At 61.1% G+C, this 19,019-nt stretch overlaps 1 protein-coding gene across 1 annotated transcript in view; it reads right to left on the reverse strand.

Moving 5' to 3' along the window:
- Nucleotides 1-19,019, reverse strand: part of CFAP46 (cilia and flagella associated protein 46) — an 83,962-nt gene that overhangs the window by 49,362 nt on the left and 15,581 nt on the right. The window contains exons 11-23 of the mRNA XM_046026236.1: nucleotides 18,522-18,712; nucleotides 14,838-15,066; nucleotides 14,605-14,725; nucleotides 13,461-13,584; nucleotides 13,167-13,297; nucleotides 12,630-12,754; nucleotides 11,636-11,769; nucleotides 10,297-10,509; nucleotides 8,964-9,129; nucleotides 8,518-8,667; nucleotides 7,910-8,017; nucleotides 7,497-7,663; nucleotides 256-387 (exon numbers count right to left, since the gene is read on the reverse strand). Of these exons, the coding sequence (XP_045882192.1) occupies nucleotides 256-387; nucleotides 7,497-7,663; nucleotides 7,910-8,017; nucleotides 8,518-8,667; nucleotides 8,964-9,129; nucleotides 10,297-10,509; nucleotides 11,636-11,769; nucleotides 12,630-12,754; nucleotides 13,167-13,297; nucleotides 13,461-13,584; nucleotides 14,605-14,725; nucleotides 14,838-15,066; nucleotides 18,522-18,712 (1,991 nt within the window). The remainder of the gene's footprint in view (nucleotides 1-255; nucleotides 388-7,496; nucleotides 7,664-7,909; nucleotides 8,018-8,517; nucleotides 8,668-8,963; nucleotides 9,130-10,296; nucleotides 10,510-11,635; nucleotides 11,770-12,629; nucleotides 12,755-13,166; nucleotides 13,298-13,460; nucleotides 13,585-14,604; nucleotides 14,726-14,837; nucleotides 15,067-18,521; nucleotides 18,713-19,019) is intronic.

A 19,019-nucleotide genomic window follows, 5' to 3' on the forward strand; every position in this document is an offset into this window, starting at 1 on the left:
GAATCGCCCTCCGCACGGGCGCTCCCTCCCTCCGATGGCCATGCGGCCTTGGTGACCTGCCCGTGCCCAAGCGGGCGGGCTGGGGTAGGTGTCACCACGAAGGTGAGATAGCCCTGGCCATGGGGCCACCGAGGGAGAGCCTCAGCGGCCGTCCCCACTGAGCATCGTGCCCGCCAGCTCGTGGTACTGCAGCCGCCACTCATCGCGCACAGCGCCGCGCCCCACACCCCCGGCCAGGAGCACGGCGCGGCGTACCTGGCACTGTCTATGAAGGCCTTGGCGGCCGCCAGGCGCAGCTGCTCCCTCCCCTTCAGGTTCTCCATGATGCTCCTGCCCTGGATGCAGGCTGTGGTGCTCAGCATCTCCGCCACCAGTTCTGTGTCGACCCTGGAGACAGAGACGGGCCTCAAATGCAGGATGGCCTTCGGGGGAGACAGGTGCTCTGCAGGAAGGTGAATGAGTCTTGGGGGCATCCACAGGAACCTCATGAAAGTCCCTCAGCCACAGCTAACTGGCCGAATCGGGTCAACCCACGGGACCGTGACACCGAATCATGAACTGGTGTGGAAATGACTCACTCGTGTTTCTGTGGTGCAGCAGCAGTGAGTAAGCACTACAAGCCCATCTGCTGGGACCTCCCCCTGCAGGATGGCCAAGCGCCACCCGGAGTCATGGGCCCCATCCCCTGTGCCCCAGTGTGTCTGGTCCCAGGGGCCGTCCACTGTGTGCTGAGAGCCCAGTCCTATACGGTTTCAACTCAAAGCAACGTCGAGAATGCTGTGTGATCCCTTCTTCCTCAAGGTTTCCTATCTTAGACACACTGCGGCTTGTGCACATACAACACCACATACACTAAGAGGTCACCCCCTGTCCAGTGCTGGAGGGGAGCAAATCCCTGAAACTCCACTTAGGGGCACTGGATTTACTCTGAGAGAAATACACTGGCTCCCGGGGACTCCCTCCAGGGCCACCTGAGTCTATTTTTGAAGTGTCTCTGAAAACAGCTTCTAGTTGGGTCTTACTTATTGTATCCAGTGGGATAAACCCTGCACGTTTAACTAGAGTGCTGGTCCGCTTGCATTTAGTGGACACATGGATGCGGTTGGGGTGGAATCTTCCACTTTGTTTTGCTGTCCTTTCGTCCCATATGTTGTTCCTTTCCTCCACTTTCTTGGGTTAATTGAATATTTTTTAGCATTCCATTTTATCTCCTCTATTGGATTTTAGGTACACTTTTTGTTTTATTATTTTTAGGGACTTGCTCTAGAGATCACAACGTACATCCTTAACTAGTCACAGTCTATCCTGAATTGACGTTTTATCATTTCACGGTGACGTCAGAACTCTGCACAGCAAACTTCTGTGGAAGTTTCATTCCTATCGTTTGTGTTGTCGTGGTCGGTCATGCATTTTACTCCTACATTTATTAGTGATCCCACAATTCAATGTACTTTGGTTTCAAACAGGCAAGTGTCCTTTAAGGGACCCACGAAATGAAGATGGGAGCCTTTTCTGTTTGCCCACACATTCTCCACTGCGGTCCTCTCCGTGGCTCCTTAGACCAACTTTCACCTGCTATCGTCTTCCTTTAGCCCGAAGAATTTCTTTTGGCATCTCTTCTAGGAATGGATTGTTTTACCTTTAGTTTATCTTAAAACATCTTGATTTTGAGTTCATTTCCTGAAGGCTATTCTTGGACATGGAATTCTAGATTGACAGGTTTTTCTTTTTTAGCACTTAATGCGTCAGGCAGTCTGCATTGTTTCTGCAGAAAAGTCTGCAGTTTTGACCTTGCATTCCTGTACGTAGTGCATCTGTTTGCCTCCTGACTCCTTTCTAATGATTTCTCGTTACCTTTGGTCTGCAACAGTCTGACTACAGTGAACATGATGTGGTTTTCTGTGTGCTGATCCTGCCTGGGGTCATTGAAAGTCTTGGATCTCGGGCGCCTGGGTGGCTCAGTGGGTTAGGCCACTGCCTTAGGTTCAGGTCATGATCTCAGGGTCCTGGGATCGAGTCCCGCATCAGGCTCTCTGCTCAGCAGTGAGCCCGCTTCCCTCTCTCTCTGCCTGCCTCTCTGCCTACTTGTGATCTCTCTCTGTCAAATAAATAAATAAAATTTAAAAAAAAAAGAGAAAGTCTTGGATCTCTGGGTTGATGTTTTTAACTGAATTTGAGAAAATGTAAGTATGTCTATTTCTGCCTCCCTTTCTTGCCTCTGTCCTGAGACTCCCATTACGTGTGTGTTCGGCCACAGTTCTGACCCGCATGCTGCTGAAGTGATGTTCATTTTGCTTTTCTGTCTTTTCTCCCTGAGCTTCGTCTTCACTGCTGTGTTGACCTGCCGTCAGGGCTACTCACCACTTTCTCAGTGTTTGGACACTAAGCTCTCCCGGTAATGTTTGCAGAGACTACATTTGTCAGTCCTAGAGTTTCCACTTAGTTCATGACATTTTTCATTTCTTTGTTGAAATTCCCCACTTGTACACTAGTTTTTCCACTAAAAATACATTCTTATATTTATAATAGTTTTAATTTAAATTTTAAATTTGTTGTCTGCTAATTCCAAAATTTGTGTCATATCTGGGTCTGTGGACTGTTTCTAGTCAATTTTGTAAAGATCTATTTTTATTTCAGAGAGAGAACGTGTGGGCAAGAACAGGGGAGAGGGGCGGAGACTTCCCACTGAGCAGGTAGCCCAATGCGGGGCTCAGTCCCGCGCCCTGAAAACAGATGCTTAACCCCACTGAGCCACACAGGCATCTGTTTCTATTCTATTGACTGTGTTTTCTCCTGGTATGGAAGGACATTTTTTCATTTTCCCACGTGTCTAGTAATTTTTTATCTGATGTTGGACACTTAAGGGCTATATTGTTGAGAGAACACTGGTGAGAGTGTGGGTGGTGTGGCCTTCCTTGAAAGGAGGGCTGGGACTTCTTCTGACAGGCAGTCAATCTAGTGGTGGTTCAGCTTATCTTCTCAAGACCTGAGGGGGGCTTTTTAGGGCAAGTCTACAGAAGCCCTTATAGCCCTATTCTTAATGTGTGATCTCTAGGAATGCCTGGCAAGTTCAGTGAAGCCCCTCTGACCCGCGTTGGTCAATTCCATCATCTCTCTTGATCTTAGAGACCACACGTCAGTGCCTGTGAGCACACGTGCTCTGTCCAGGAACCTCCTCTCTCACATCACAGCCTGCAAAAGCCTGCTGCCTGGGCAGCCCCTGCAAGGATCCCTGTTTCACCGCAGTGTGTCTTCTGTCTGGGCTCCACTCCTCAGCGCTGGTGTTAGGACAGCCCTGCAACCCCACCTGGCAGAGCGTGAGCGTGAACGTGGAGCCAGCCCACTTTTGATGTTCCCTCCTGCAAAACTTTCTGCTTTGGACCATCTGTTGTCCAATGCCCCAAAATGATTACTTCATGTATTTTGTTAAGCCTTACAGTCCCCCCCCCCCCAGAATAAGACTATAATATCTGTTATTATACCATGGCCAGAAATGGTAGAAAAGGGACTTTCAAATTTATATAAAGACCCAACATTGATGATAATGTTAAATAAAAATGCTGAACAAAGTAGAAATTTCCCAAATGTTCTTAGACTACATCCTTTTAATCTATTTTCTGTCTATTTTAGGGATCCACATGAAATTTCTCATTAATGTGTATTCGTTTACACTGATAGTGTGAATGTGAAAATTATTCTAGTAATTGAACTCTTGGAGGTGGAGTTGATTAGCAACAGAAATTTTTCATTAAGAACTAAAAATTACATTTACTCTTTAATACAAGGGCTGTTATAAAATTACTGTGACCAATCCCACATAAGTTTCTAAATAACTAGCAGAATGGAAAAACTAGCACAAAAATTTGAAATATGTGTCATTAAAACAAATGAGCCATCAGCAGAGCACGCCGTGTGGCTGAGTGTGACCACGGATCCTGCCCAGGTTCAGGGTCCAGCGCTCTGAGCGACCAGCAAGATCACCACAAGTGTGGCACCTCTTACAGAACCGAAGCGCTCCCGACTCTCTCCAGCCGCCTAGCACCCAGTACCACGCCCAGACACGGCGAGCACCCACGTGGGCTTGGACAAGCGGTCAGAACCGCCGTCAAACCCAGCCGCTGGGTAGGCAAGTCCATGGGGTGCAGTGACACCCGTTACCACTAGAGGGCAGCGACGTCCTACAAATGAGTTTTGGGAAGCTAATTGTTATCTTCATATAAGATTTGTCATTTTAAGATAAAACTCGATTTAAGAATCACTGATGCGGAATGGCAAAGCCAGGGCCCACGTCCTTCATTACCTGGCCGCAATGTCCTCCTGACCAGCCTGCAGCCGGCAGTGAAGGACGTTTTAGCCCCACGGCAGGAGGACCAAGGCAGCAGCCCGCCCACACCAACTCCTACAACGTCTCTGCGGTGTCTCTTTTCAAGACAACTTCTGAATTTCTATCCCGGTGGCACCTGCACGAGGCTGGGAAGACAGGCCTCCTACCTGGCCCCCAGGGCCGCTCCCCGGAGGGAATGACTGCGACATACAGCCCTGGCCGCCAGCAGGCATGTGCTGGTCTCCGGACCCTCGCCTCTCACTCGCTGCCCAGCGGACCGACGTCACACGTTAGCCGTGGGGCTCTGAGGGCCATCCACGGAAGCTTACGTCACTCAGACTCCCCCTTTGCCCTCTTCCCAACTTAGGAGTATGGTTGATTATAGCATGACTTTAATTCCCTATTCATCATCTTTGTACCTTAAAAGGTTACACCAGCTCCAGGTCTCGTGGACCCTGAGCCGGTGACCCCCGACTGCTCCCCTTCTCAGCAAGGACGTTACCATTCTCCTTCCTTCTAGACACTCCCCTGCCCTGCTAAAGTGCATCGTCAGGACGTCGACTTTCGTATTGTCAGACCTGATAACCAAAGAGGCTTCCTTTGTCAAAATGTTAGTCCTAAAACTAAAAGACCAGTGAACACTGTGATAAGGCAAATGTTTTCCACCGAGGACTCAAGCTGTGTTGACTCTTGTGTCTTCTGGAGTTTCCAACTGGCTTTTCTCCATTGTGTTATTTTCCTGTGGCACGACACGTCGGGTCCGCGTCTTCCCTGCCCTGACTCGCCGGGCCGCCTCCGTCCCGCTGTCCTTTACGCAGGTGGCCCTCAGCTGCCAGCACAGCCTGACAACTTTTCTGGGTTGAATCTATTATTTCCAACATCCCACATTTTTCTTTTTTTGGTTTATTCCCTTGTTTTTCTGGAGCATATCCTTCAAGGAACTTTCCAAAAGCAGGTGTGTGGTACAGTATATTCTAGGTCTCTGCCCGTCTAAAAATGGCTTTCCATACCCAGACTCGACTGCAAGTTCGGACGAGTTAGAAGTCTAGGTTCAAAATTATTTCCACCCAGAAAGCTCCATTTTTCCTCCACCTTCCAGCGATGGGTTCTCAGAAGCCTGCTGCCCTTCTGTCTCCTGCGACCCTGCTGGACACCGTTGGCAGGTCCACACGTGCGGGTCTCCCCTGCCCTGTTGCTCGTGGGAGGCAGGGCCGCTCACGATGCTGGCGTCTGCCCCACTCAAACTTCTTTCTCAAGGGCACTCTCTGCTCCTGCTCCGGTTCCGAAAGTTAAACTCCCCACGTGTCTTCCGGCTTCTGTCACATTTTCTGTATGTCTGTCCTTTTTCACGCATTTCCCATGACACGTCCTCACGGAGTATGCGCCCCGCAGAGCTCGGTCCCGTGCGGCTCCCGTCCCACAGCAATGCTGTGCGCTAGTCCGGGGGCTGCATCTTTCCCGGTACGCCAAAAGGGTTTTCTCCATGTTCTCGAATCATCGTGCAACTGTGCATCCCAGTAACTCCCTATTTAAGCGTGTGTCTAAGATGCTGCTGGAGAGCTCTCGGGACAGGGCTTTGGCCCACCTACTGCCGGATGGGCGCTCCTGGGGCCCCACATCCTGCAGGCAGTCAGGTGCTCGGGGAGGCCGCCCAGGAGCCACGGCGGGTGGAGTCTTCTTGCAGCCCTCAAGCCTTTCGGCCTGAGACCGGCCCTCCGTCCCCGTGTGTCTACCCTGTCCCCACCCTGGCCGCCCCAGGAGCGAGCTTTCTGTGCCCCCGTGTGGTCAGAGCTCCTCTTTGTGTTGGGTCTCCTGCCTCGACCCGCCCCTTCCCCACACCAGGCCTCTGCTGGCTGTCTGAGGAGGGCGGGTCCTGGGGGCTGAGGCTGTCCCAGGTGCCAAGGCTGTGGCACCCCCAGGGAAGGGGTTGAATGGACAGTCGGCGGCTGGGGTGCGTGAGCCTGTCTTCTGTTTGCGGGGTTCCTGCTCCAGTGCAGATGGTTTTCCCAGGACCTTCCAGAATCGGACCTTGCTCCTTGGGCCCAGGCCCTTGGAGTTGCCTCATGGGAGGGGGACCTCTCCTGCCCCCAGCTGCCCCGCATTCCGAGAAGTCCCGTCAGTCACCCTGTGCGGCGCCCGTCTTGGGGACGCACACTCACAGGGACCGTGGCTGACTTCTTCTGGAACTTTCCAGCGTGCTCCTGCTGACAGAGAGGGTGCTGTGCTCACGTCCGAGAGGCAGCGTCTGGTGGTCTCTAGGAGCGTGGGTTTGTAGAGCCAGACGCTGGGGCCCCATCCCAGCTGTGCGCCTGCCGGCAGGGCCACTGAATCACCCTCAACCTGCCTCAGTTTCTCCCATCATCGCGGGAGCCACGGTGCCTAGCAGCGAGCTGCTCCGGGGAGGGAATGAGGCAGCGCCGCAGGGCCCTCAAGCGCACTGTGCCGGCCCCCGCACTGAGGCCCTGGCCGTGGGCTGGCGGTGTGCAGACCTCTCGGGTGGCCTTCACCCGGGGCCCCAAACGTACATCAGGCGTGTCTGACGAGGGCCGTGGAGCGGCTGACCTATGGCAGACGCGTCCCCGTCCCCGGGATTCGGCGTGTGGGACAGATCCCCCCCAACGGCCAGTCACGCTGCGGCAGCGGGCAGCCTGTGATGGGGACACGGTCCAAGCCTGGGGACACGTAGCTGTCAGGCTCGGCTGCTTGGCCGCCACGAGTGTCTTCATACCCTTGGGTTAGTGATTTCATCGTTTCCAGGAAAGAGCCTGAAAAGAACCTCAAGGAAACCCGTCCTCGCCTCAGAAACTCGCCAGAGCAGCCGGCGTGAAGCAGCCTCGCACTCAGGGGAGGGAAGGCCTCTGCTTGCCTGCGGCCGGCGCCAGGCGGGCACCGCCGTCAGCCTGTGGCCTCCTCGGGGACCAAGTCAGAGCTCTGGGTCCCTCGGGAGCGGCAGATGACGGAGCCGGGAGCCCCTTCCTGCCTCTGTGCCCCTCACGTCGCAGCTGGTGGGGCCGGAGGGGGTTGGTCGTCTCGCTCGGTGACCCCCGCCAGCCGCGCTCCTCGGCCCCGCACACCGACGTGCGACACGGAGGCTCCACGGGACATGCCCCCACCCCGGCCGCCGGGAAACGAGCGTCACTGGGACAGCGCGTTGGGTCGGGAGGGCACTCACGGGTCGCACACGCGCAGGTGTCTGATGCCCATCTGGGTGGCCTTCTGCGAGCAGAGCATGGTGAGCTCGTGGTCGTGCGCCGCGTGGGCGAAGTGCGTCAGCCGCGTCAGGGCCTGCAGCTGCGCCAGCGGCTCGGCCCAGCTGCCCTCGGACGCCGTCCTCACCAGCTTCAGGGCGGAAAGGTGCGTCCGTGAGCGTGGCTACGGTGCCCGGCGCCGAGCGCGGAAGAGGCACTCGGGGGAGCTCCCACACGGGCCCAAACCACGGCCCCGCACCCGGGTGCGGAGTGCTGTGGCAAGGACGGGGTCACTCCACGGGGCGCAAGTCTGTCCCCTCAGGCGAGGCCCCCTGACCCTGGCTCCACGTTGGAGTCGCAGGTTCCGATGAGCGGCCCCGCGTCAGGGGACTCCTACCTGGGCCAGGGGGGGCACGGCGAAGTCCATCAGGCCCAGCCCGTTGCAGGAGTACATCTCCAGAGCGACGAGGACCCGCGTCACCGAGTTGATGTCCTCGTTGGGACTCTAGGGGAAGGAAGCATAAGCATCTTCCGCCCAGGGGTGCCGTCACGCTGGGACACAGCAGCACAGCGGCAACGACCAGAGCCACCGGAGGGTCTCTCCGAGATCCGTGTTCAGCCGCCAGCACGCAGGAGGGCTGGGGGCTGGGCCGTGGCCCGGGTAGGGCTCTGATGGCCCACGGCAGAGGCTGCAGGCCCCCGCCCCACTCCCACAGTCTCAGGTTCACAGCTCGGGGGGCTCCCTCTGGCCTGGGTGCACCTCTAGGTAAGGCCACAGAACTAAGGAGAGGATGCTGTGGCCCACGGCAGTGACCGCACCGGGGACGGACCTTCCCAGAGGGCAGCGCTCCTCTAGAGGCTGAGGGAGCCCTCCCCCACGCGCGCCACTGTCCTGTGGGGGAGACTCCAGCAGGAGGCTCCTACCCAGCAGGTCTGGACGCGCGGGGACCAGCGTCTTCAAGCCCCCGGGCCCCGACCCTGGCCCGCACCCCGTGGCGGCCGCACCTGCTCGTCCACGCCCAGCCTCGGCCCGACCTGCTGCTGCAGCAGCTGCTTGCCCTTCACCCAGGTGGCGACGAGCTGCTGCCGGGCGCTGGTGGGCACCACCTCCGCGGGCACAGACCCGTCCGTCAGGCTCAGGGCAAACTCGCACACCTAAAGCGGACAGGTCCTTGCTCCCGTGGCCCGAACGTTACAGGGAAGCCCGAGCCAAGACCCAAATGATGACAAAAAGAGAACGTGGCCCCATCAGTGGCCACATCGGTGGCCGAAGCAGACACCAGTCCCGATGCTGGCGGCCCGACCCCCCTCCCCCCGGGGCCCCAGCGTCCCCAGCACGTCCGGGCTCCGCACGCTTCCCACCCCTCCGTGCCTGCACCCTGCTTCCAGCCCCCAGCTGCTCTGCCGTCGGTCCCTCCGCTGCGGGTGGGGGTCCCCGGCCTCACGTCTACCTCCACGGCGGTCCTGACTTCGGAGCTGGCCACCGGGTCCAGCGGGGCATGGAGCAGGTTTGCGCGCGCGGGTCTTTTCGATTTCTCTGGCACTTGGGCTGGAATCCACTTGATGATCAAGCCCCGGGCCAGCGTGTTACAGAGCATTGCCAGCACGGTGGGGGGTCTGGAAAGCAACGTGCCGGCAGTGAGGGCGCGGCCGCTCGCACAGAGGCAGACGCGGGGCCTCAGGAGACGCGGCTCCCATCTCACGGGGACCCACGACAGGCGCTCATGGTTCCAGCCCTAGGTCATGGGGCTGTTCTCAGACCTTCCAGGGGACACTGGCTATGACGAGGGCCACACTGGGGACACTTCAGTCCCCCACCGCAGGTAGCCTTCGCACTGAGAGGGTCCCCCCCAGGCCAGGTGGGCGGGCTCCTCAGGGCTGGGGCATCTGTCCATCCGGCCCCATCGAGGCTCAGGTTAGAATTGCTGAAATGGCCTCCACGTGTCGAGTCAAGGACTCAGTCTGCTCCCGTCCACGGCGGTGGTCCGCAGGAGAGCGACGAGAGGGGAGGGGGTTGTGCACGGGGTCCCAGTGGGCGCTCGAGTCGGAGGGGCGTGCTGGGGCCTGCTGAGCAGCTCTGGGCCTCAGGATCCACTTTCGTCGCTTACAAAAACCCACACACGCCGCCGTGTCCCAACCCACGACAACGGCGCTACCTCAGCCTCCGATGCGAAACTATGAAGTTATTACTCCGACCAAAAGCCAAACCAACAACAAGAAAAGAGAGTTTGGAAGCGTCATCCGTGTCAGAAAACTTGGACCAGACCTGATGCTTCCCAGCGTCTCGTTTTAGTGCCTCACTCACGTCCAGCTGGACAAGAAATCACAGGCCCAGATCCTAACCCTCTCTGACCCTCTCCGAAACCAGCACGAGGCTCCTAGTGGGGTTGCTCTTTCCGTCCCTTCTCCCAGGGGACTCAGGTCTCAGCAAATGTTGCTTAAAATCCTTGAGTTTGGAAAACGGTGAGGCCGGCGGGATTCTGCACGGGGCGCTGTGGGGGCAGGGGTGAGCCTCTGCTCGGGGTGCACAGCTCGGAAACAGAGCCTGCGGTGGTGCGTGAGAGCCCTCTGTGTCCCCATCACCGCCACACACCAGCCAACAGCGGCCCCGCCGCTCACTGGAAGGATGGCACGGACCATGGGGGCGGGTCTCGGGGCACCCGCCCCCACAAGAGACCCATGTGTGACCCACAGTTGCCAGGTCCGAATCGGAGTCTCGGGGCATCAGGAGGGAGACAGCCCTGGAGGTCAGGAGTGCACGAAGCATCCACAGGCCACACCTACCCGCTGTGGCCCGTGGTCTTGACGATGCTCAGGAGGTGGTCCAAGGTGTCCACGAGCTCCCTCTGCCTCCCGGCCACAATGAGGTGGAAGTTGTGGTTGAGGACGTAGACCGCCGCGTTATGCACGATCCAGCCCTCCCGGAGCTCTCGCCCGATCTCGGCGGACCGCAGCCAGCTGTTCATGGCGCTCTGCGACAGACCCTCGATCCAGGTCCTGCGGACAGCGCACCCCACCGAGCCCCTGCTCAGACGGGCGTCACAGACGCAAACACGACACCTGCCAACGGCCCAGCTCTCCGCGGCATCTGGGGTCACAAAGGGGCCCCTGCCGGGGCGCAGCCCTGCCTGGCGTATCCCGTCCCCCAGCTGGACGTCCTCCCTCGGCACTGAATTCCCAAATCCCATCCCCTACTCTGCCTCACCCGCAAACCTCCCTCCGGGCCACCAGCCGCCCCTCGCCCTCTGCGGGAGGCCCGTTCTCTTAGACCTATGGGCCCAACGCCTCAGGGTAAGGGGCCAGATGACAAGTATCCTAGGCTTTGTGGGCTGTGGGAGTCTCTGTTGCCCATTTTTCTCTATTTTACTTCACAGACTTTTAATACATCAAAGCCACTCAGCACGTAGGCTGTACAGAAGCATTCGTGGGTCAGGCGTGGCCCGGGCCGTGACTACTGACCCTCCTCCACCACGGGCAGGCCCCTGCCACGTGGCAGCAGGCTCCCGGGGACGGGGCCCTGGGCTGTGCTCCGTGGGACACCCTGAGGACTGAGGCAGACCGCCGTCCACGTAACAAACACCGAGACAAACGTTCTGAGTGCTGAACGCGGGTTCCGCCCCCCACGGGAGCCTGTTCACTGCGTGCATCCCGCAGGGGAGAGGCTCACCCCCTCCCAGTGAGGGAGAAGGGTCGCGGCTCCTGCGAGATGCGAGGACGCCCGTGCGTGCCACGTTCTCTTGCAGGAATACTCCGCTTCAGACTGAAGATGGCTACAACCCACCACCATGAAACCAGCCCCGCGAACTCATGAGTGCTTCCGTGGCGGCGGCTCACGTGGCGCGTCTTCTGGGCTGTTGAACACGAGTGCTCCTTCCCGTCCACACGCACCCTGACTGAGGCCCAGACGCCGCGGGCAGAGCCTCTCCCTACACTCCTACCCGTCTCTGGTAACACGCTAACTGGGAGGGACCACGTGTGTCACACGCGACACAAGCCACGGCCCTGGTCCGGGCGCTGACACCCTGAGTCTGGGCCCTGCCGCCCCCCCGCCACCCAGCCCGCGCCCCGCGGCCAGGCCGTGCCCGCAGCTGCAGGGTCGCCTGGGCCCCGTCGGGTCACCTACCGGTACGTGACCCACTGCGCGCTGTCCTCTGGGGACTCGACCGCGTAGCCGGCCGAGTGCTGGCTCAGGTCCTCCGGGGGGCGGGGACGGTTGTTCAGCTCCACACCCTCCGAGCGCAGCAAGTGCACCGTGGCCTGCGAAGGAAGCGTGGGGCGCAGGCGGTCACAGGCGCGGGCACCGGGCACCAGGTGGGGACGCACAGCCGGGCCTGAGGGGGCGGACCCTGCGATGGGCCCCTGGTCTTCTAGAGGGTCCTCCCCACCCCTACCTGCCCCACGCCCCTCCCCCCACGGCGTCTCAGGGAGAGGAGGCCCCGTTCTAGGACCACCGTCCCGGTCACGACATCCCTCGGACGTCACGTCTGAGCGTCTGCCCCCGTCACCCTGCGAGTGTGCACAGACACTGTGGCTGCTGAGGGCACCGGCGCGGGCGGAGGGGCTGCACACACGGGTCGGGTGGGACGCTCCTGCCCCCACCGGCTGTCGCCTCCCCTGCACCGGGCTCTGCCCCAGGCACCACCGTGGCCCCAGCTCACGGCCCAGACTCAGTCACCCAGTGAGGGCTCTAGCCACGTCCCCACTGACCCCAAGACAAACAGGCCAAGGTGGCCCCGAGAACGATGACACCATGAGACGTCAGCAGGGACACCGCCCTGGGAGGAGGGGCAGGTGGTGCGGTGGAGACCGCGGTCCCAGGCCCGGCGCCGACCCTGGGGTCTGCCTGTGCTCACTGCGGGAGGCACCGGTGGACCCCAGAGGGGCAGGCACGAGCAGAAGGAACCGCACAGCTCAGTCAGCGCCGTTGGGGGGACGCCCCAGAGCCCAGCCGTCACCTCCGTGCCTGCGAACCGGCCGCAGACACAGAAAGGCTTCCACAGAAGGACGTGACTGACGCAAGATCGTGACCCGTCTGTGAACCCAGGGAGGCGCCCCTCCTCTGCACGGGGGCCGAGAGCGGGTGAGTGCGCATCCTGAGCCACGGGGCAGGGGCGCACCTCTGCGCTGATGAAGCCCACTTCCGCAAACGTGCGCAGCAGGCTGGGGCTCGCCTGCCTCTGCAGGGTGACCTCCGACGGGCCCCCCGCGTCCTGGGCCGGGCTCTCTCCGCCCTTCTTCTTTCCTGGGGGGAGAGTGACGCTCGAGCTCTGGTCCGACACGCTCGTCTCTACTAGCGAACAACGTACGGGCATTCCCGGCCGGGAAGGGGCGGGGAAACCCCACAGCGGGCGGGGCTCCCCGGGGAGGCGGTACACACACCCCCCTGCCATGTGGGACCTGGCACGTCCCTGTGTCCTTCGTGTCCCCTAGACCAGAGCTGCTGCAGGGAGCTGCCCCCGCACTCCCGAGAAGCCCACCGGCCCACACTCGGCCCCACCTTCTCGTCGCCCCTGCCCTCCGGCCCGACGGAGCTGGGCTCCAGCACGGGCGCACCGACCTGGACCCCAGCCTCTGGCGGGAGCCCGGCCCACCGAGCACCGTGCAGACGGCCCGGCCCCGCCACTGCCCGCGGCTCCGAGGCCCGGCCCGGGTACCTTTCTTCAGCCGCGCCAGCTTCTTCACCTTGACGTGGTCGTACAGGAGGCAGAAGCGGCTGGCTGCCCGGCACACGTCCCACACGCCTTGCTTGCGGGCCACTTTGGCGAGCTCCGCCCAGATCTGGATTCTGCTCGCCAGATGGGAGGAGGGAGGACACCAGGAATCCCCCAGCGCGGGGGCACCTGGTGGAGCCGCGATGGGGTGGCGGCTGCCCCACGAGCTTCCCGCAGGACCGTCCGCCCCACAGGTGCGTCCCGACAGCCCAGCCCAGCCGGCGCCACATCACCCACCTCTCCTTGTCGTTCTCGGTCCCCAGACGCCGCAGGTGCCCGGCGGCTTTGTCCACACTGACCATGTGGTGCCGCGCCTTCGCAAACAGGTAGGTGAACCGGCCCCTGACTTTCCCCATGGACACTGAGGGTGGACGTGGAGATGCCAGGCTCGCGTCGCAACGTTCGGGGACAGGCCTGGGTCTCCCTCACACCGGCCCCGGCCCACAACCCGCCCAACCCCGCGGTCTGCTGGGTGGTGGACGTGCCCAGTGGCTCAGGGCGTGTGCACGAGCTGCCCCCTCGCAGCCGACACTCCAGCCACCGCTGGCAGCCGGCCCTAGGAGCCCTTTGAAGGCCTCACCAGGCTGAGCCATGGGGCCCTCTCCGGCCGGGTCGCTGGCTCAGTGGGGCTGTCAGGGTCAGCACAGCCCCACACGTGCCGGGGCAAGGTGGAAACCCAAGGTGGCACCCCCAGGCCCCGAGAAGCCTGAGGCCGACAGAAGGCCACGTCCCAGAGCAGTCCTCTCCCCAGTGCCGGGGCGTGCTGGCCGGGGCAGGCAGAGCCTTGGGTGGGCTCCCCAGTCAGTCACGCCCTGCCATCCACAGGATATGAGGCGCTGGGCACGTCAGTGACGTGGACCGAACTGTGCCTCCAGAAAGGTACGATGAAGCCCTCACCCCAGGACCCTAGTGACCTTATTTGTGTCTTTACAGGGGCAATCGAGTTCAGATGAGATCGTCAGGCCCTAATCTGTTACGACACAACATCCTTAATCCGGACATTCTCTGGCGCCAGTGAAGCAGGTACAGAGGGAAGATGGTGTGGAGACTCGGAGAAGACTGCCGTCTGCACGCCAAAGGGGGCTGAAGCCACCCTTGCCTGGCCCGGGGGGAGCTCCTAGCCCTGCCAACCCTTCATCAGGAGCCCTGGCCTCCAGCGCACGATGGTTCGTCCAGCTGTGCAGAAGGTCCTGGGGGACAGCGGCCGAGCTGAGACCCAGACTGCACGCATATCAAGGCCTGGACGGGGGGGTTCAGACCTTGGGCGGGGCACAGCGTGGGCCCCACGTGCCGGGCTGGGGGGTCGGCCTGCGGACGGCAGGAGGCTCAGGGCTGCTCCTGAGCAGAAACTCGCTGGGCTCCAGGGGTGAGGCGGGCGTACCTTTGGCCTCATTCTCGCTGTCGAGCACAATTTGGAAGGTGTCAGGGGCCAGCGCCAGGCCCGCGTTCACCAGGAGAGCCCGCTTCTTCCTGACGCTGTCTTTGGGGATAGCCTTCTTCGCCTGCAGCAGGAAGGCACGGTGTGGCGGGCTACTACGTCACCTGCACGGACCCTGTCCCGGGCTGCTCGGCCGGCCCCCTCCCTGGGCAGCCCCACGGAGCCCGGGTCGGCACCTGCTCAATGGCCATGATGGCCTTGTCCTCGGCACGCTCGGGGGACTGGTACAGCATGGTGCACAGGCGCAGCCGGTTCAAGGCCCTGCTGAGCTTGTCCTGGTAGAGGCCAAGGCTGTCCAGGAGCACGGCCTTCTGCAGGTGCTGGATGGCCGGCTCCAGCCGGTCCTCGTCCTCCTCGATGTGCGCCATCTCCATGTGCACTTGGCAGCGCAGCAGGACCATGAGGCTGGGGAGGACAGCACGGTGTGACGCAGGCCTGGGTGCGCTGACCTGCCGTGAGACCCCCCGGAGCCTGGGCTTCCCAGCGTGCTTCGGCTCCCGCCGGCTTTGCCTGGAGGCCTCGTTCGGGGACAAGCAGGGAGGCCCCTGCAGGGCAGCTGCGGCGCCTGGGCTCCGGGGCTTCGGAGCAGCAGGCCAGCGGACGGGGAGCGGTGCGGTGGGACCTGCGGGGTAGGGGCTCAGCAGACACGGGAGGCGACGTTGCCGCGGCCGCCTCTGGTCGTCGGAACCCTCCCAGCTGCGTGCCCGCTGCTGCCTGCTGCCTGGGACAGATGCCTGCTCTTTGCCCCCTGGGATGGGGCCCTGCTCTGGTCTCAGCAGCTCAGGGACACCCCCCAAGGGCCCTGCCCCCTGTCTGGCTGCTGCTCCGGCTGCTGCCTCTGCCGGTGTCTGCACGTGTCACAGAAGTGTCCTCGGAGCTTTTCCATCAACAAGAGGCAGAGACCCACATCACAGCCACCGCCCTGGGACACCAGCATCAACAAATCCAACAGCTTCGGCCGAACACAAGCTCTGCAGGACCCATGAGCTGACCGAGCGCAGACAGAGGTGTAAATGCCGTGTGACACGGCTGTGACCTTGGGGACACGGAGGCAAGGAATGCCTGTGGCTTCACCCACGCCCGTGAGGGGTCCCTGGGTGGTGCCAGACTGAGGTCCCTGCTCTTCGTCAGAGAACCAGGTTCTGCCCAGAACGCGCCACAGTTTGGGGCAGGCCCTGCCCTGAATTGTGCTCCTCTGGGCAGCAGGAGCCCGGGCCCCACAGCGGGAGACCCGTCCAGGGCGGACTGCGCCGAGGCGCTGACTGAGCAAGCCGCCGGCACACACACGGCACGGGGGGCTACGCAGAGGGACAGTCGGGAACAGTCCGGCAGAGCACGGGGCCACGGAGCCAAGGAGGTGGCACCGCAGCCGCAGGCGGGACGGGGTGAGGGGCTCCGCGGGGCCGGAGACTGGACGTGCAGCAGCCTGTGTCCCCGCCACAGTTAACTCAGCAAGAAAGAGCGCGTCTCCGGACAGGATGGCAGAAGGCAGCGCCTGATGGCACATCCCCCCAGTGTCCGGCACACAAGTAACTCGAGACTGCGAGGAAAGGGGAAGAATGTGACCCACAGTCCGGATATGGCAAGGGCCAGGCATTGGGTTTGCCAGATAAATCCTTCAGTGCAGATATTAAAATGCAAATATGAATGTATTTTAAAGACCCGAAGGAAGACAATACTAAGGACGGAACAGATACGGACGCTCAGGAGGGGAGAACCCACAGGAACCGAGACACCAGAGCTCGGAACCGGAACATGCGACATTGGAAAGCTCCTGTTGCGGCTCACAGCAGGCTGGAAACGAGCCAGCCACAGCCTAGAAATCACGCATCGGAGGGACAGACTGAACTAGATCTTTAAAATGGGCAGAGGCTTGGGACTTGGGGGCGGCCATGTCCAGGGCACGTGCGAAGCTCGAGTCCCAGGAGGCAGAGAGAGAGGATGAATGGTAACAGCGAATACTTTCCGCTGAGAGGCCCGGTCCCGTGTCTGCGCATCTCAGCGGACCCAGCAAGGAGCGTTAAAGGCTCCAGGGGTACTGCAGTCAGAACTCTGAAAACGGAAAGGAGCAGAGGGACGGACGGCGAATGGCCCGACCCCGCTGCAAACAGTGCACATGTTTATCAGGAATCCGGACGCCAGAAGAACCAGAACACACTCTTCAACGTATTTAAAGAAGAAAAATGCCTGGAAGCCCGGAGTCCGACAGCGACGACGGCAGCCGTCACAGACGAGAGTACGGGAAAGTCATTTCAACCAACACGGGCACCTCGCGGGCAGGAAGGTCTTCGGGTTGGAACAAAGCAGGTGGGAACCGGGATGTGTAGGAAGGAAAGAGCCAGTGGGATCAGCGAAGTAGGTAAACATGAGAAACTACCACTTTCCTCTGTAATTTTCTTAAAACCAACCAAGCAAACAAACAAATCCATGGGCTGTGAGACCAGATGGCAGCTCTGTGAGGGGAGGGGGATCTGTTTATGCGTGAGCCACATCGCGCTACGTCCAGACGCAAGGGCAGGGTGCAGGGAGCCGGGAGGGGCGCTGCAGAGCTCTACGGTCAGGACGTGCGGAGGGGTGCGGTGCGCGAGTGGCCCACACGGACCTTGCTGCCTGAGGACCTGCATTACTGGCCCTTGAACAGCCCTCTGCCCTGGGAGGGAGGGTGGAGAAACGAGCCAGGGGAGGAAGTGGAGCAGAATTCTAAAAATTAACCTCAAGGAAGGCAGGGAAGGAGCAGCCAAAAGCCAAAGGGATGAGCAGGAAGAAATGAGGTCAAGACAAGCTCAATGCAACACCCAACACAGAGGGGCTGGAGCTCCAGGCACCACAGATGGTCCCAGTAGACGAAAGGAAGATGGGTGGACTGCCCAGCGGACGTGTGCCTCGCAGCCTGAAACAGCATCTCCTGCCCCTCTTCACCCTGCTTTTCTATCTTCCCGGCACCGAACACAGCCGGCCTGCTGAAGGTGTGCAGGTGCAGATGTGCGTGCAGGTGCAGACGGAGGTGTGGGTGCGGGTGCAGGTGTGGGTGCAGGCGTGGGAGCAGGTGCAGGCACGGGAGCAGGTGCAGGTGCGGGTGCAGGTGTGGGAGCAGGTGCAGGTGTGGGTACGGGTACAGGTGTGGGAGCAGGTGCAGGCGCGGGAGCAGGTGCAGGTGTGGGTATGGATGCAGGCGTGGGTACGTGTGCAGGCATGGGAGCGGGTGCAGGCGCGGGAGCAGGTGCAGGTGTGGGAGCAGGTGCAGGTGCGGGAGCAGGTGCAGGTGCGGGAGCAGGTGCAGTCGTGGGAGCAGGTGCAGGTGCTCGGCCGTACACCCTCACAGCGTATCCTGAGGGCCTACTGTTGTGCCTGGCCCAGGACAGGTGCTCAGCAAGTGTGTGACACGTGTGTCCAACCCAGTGTGGACGGAAGACTTGGAGTCCCACACCTCAGCACTGACCCGTTCGTCAGACACCGGATGATGCACCTGGTGTCATGGCCAGCGGGCACCATGGCCGTGGCGGGCTCTTCCATCAGAGCCCGTGGGACGGAGGCAACAGGGCACCGGCACCGGTCTGCGGAGGAGGTCGGACCGGCCCTGAATCCTGCCGTCGGCGTGTGGCTGCAGGCGGTCAGAGCTTCGGTGCCGGGACGCGGGCTGGCCCTAACTTTATGCCAGCCAGTGGGGAGGGCCACCCTGTTCTGCCCAGGGCACACTCGTGACCCCGTCGCCACCGGCCAAGCCCTTTCTGATGCAGGTAGAGCTTCCTGCTGGCACCACTTTGGGGGGACGTGAGTGGGCCCTCAGCTTCCTCCCGGGGTTGAGGGATCCGCCCCAGGCCTCCCCGCGCGAGCACCCACCTCTCGGGGGCACAGACTACCTGTCCGCCTTCTCCAGGACGTCGGCGACGTTGCTCAGCGGTTTCCGCAGCCGGCGCCGCAGGTTGTGCTGCAGCAGAGGGAGACACGTGTTCCACTGCGTAGCGCACACCACGTGGAGGAGCCCAGGCTCGCCCAGGCGCACGGCTCGCCGCAGGGCCACGTCGAGTCTCTGCACCGTGCTCAGCTGCATCTGCGCGACACACGGGCCGCCTGTGCCGACGGGAAGCAAGTCCCGAGCCCCCCCCAGGGAGTGGAGGCTCGGGTGGCTGCGGGGGCCGGTGTCTGAGGCTGTCTCTGGCTGGGGCCCGGCTCACGGCTCCTACAAGGGGCTGCTTGTCTGTATGAAGCTTCCCTGAAAGCCCAGAACGGGCCCTGCACACCCACGCGGCGCTTCTCTCCCACGAGCTGCTTCCGTTCAAGGGTGTGTGTTTCTCGGGCTCGTACAGCGACCATTGTGGCCTGCGGCCGGCTGTCTACGGCCCAGAGACCATCTCCTC

Source organism: Meles meles, chromosome 13 (assembly GCF_922984935.1).
Source record: "Meles meles chromosome 13, mMelMel3.1 paternal haplotype, whole genome shotgun sequence".
NCBI classification, from domain to species: Eukaryota; Metazoa; Chordata; class Mammalia; order Carnivora; family Mustelidae; genus Meles; species Meles meles.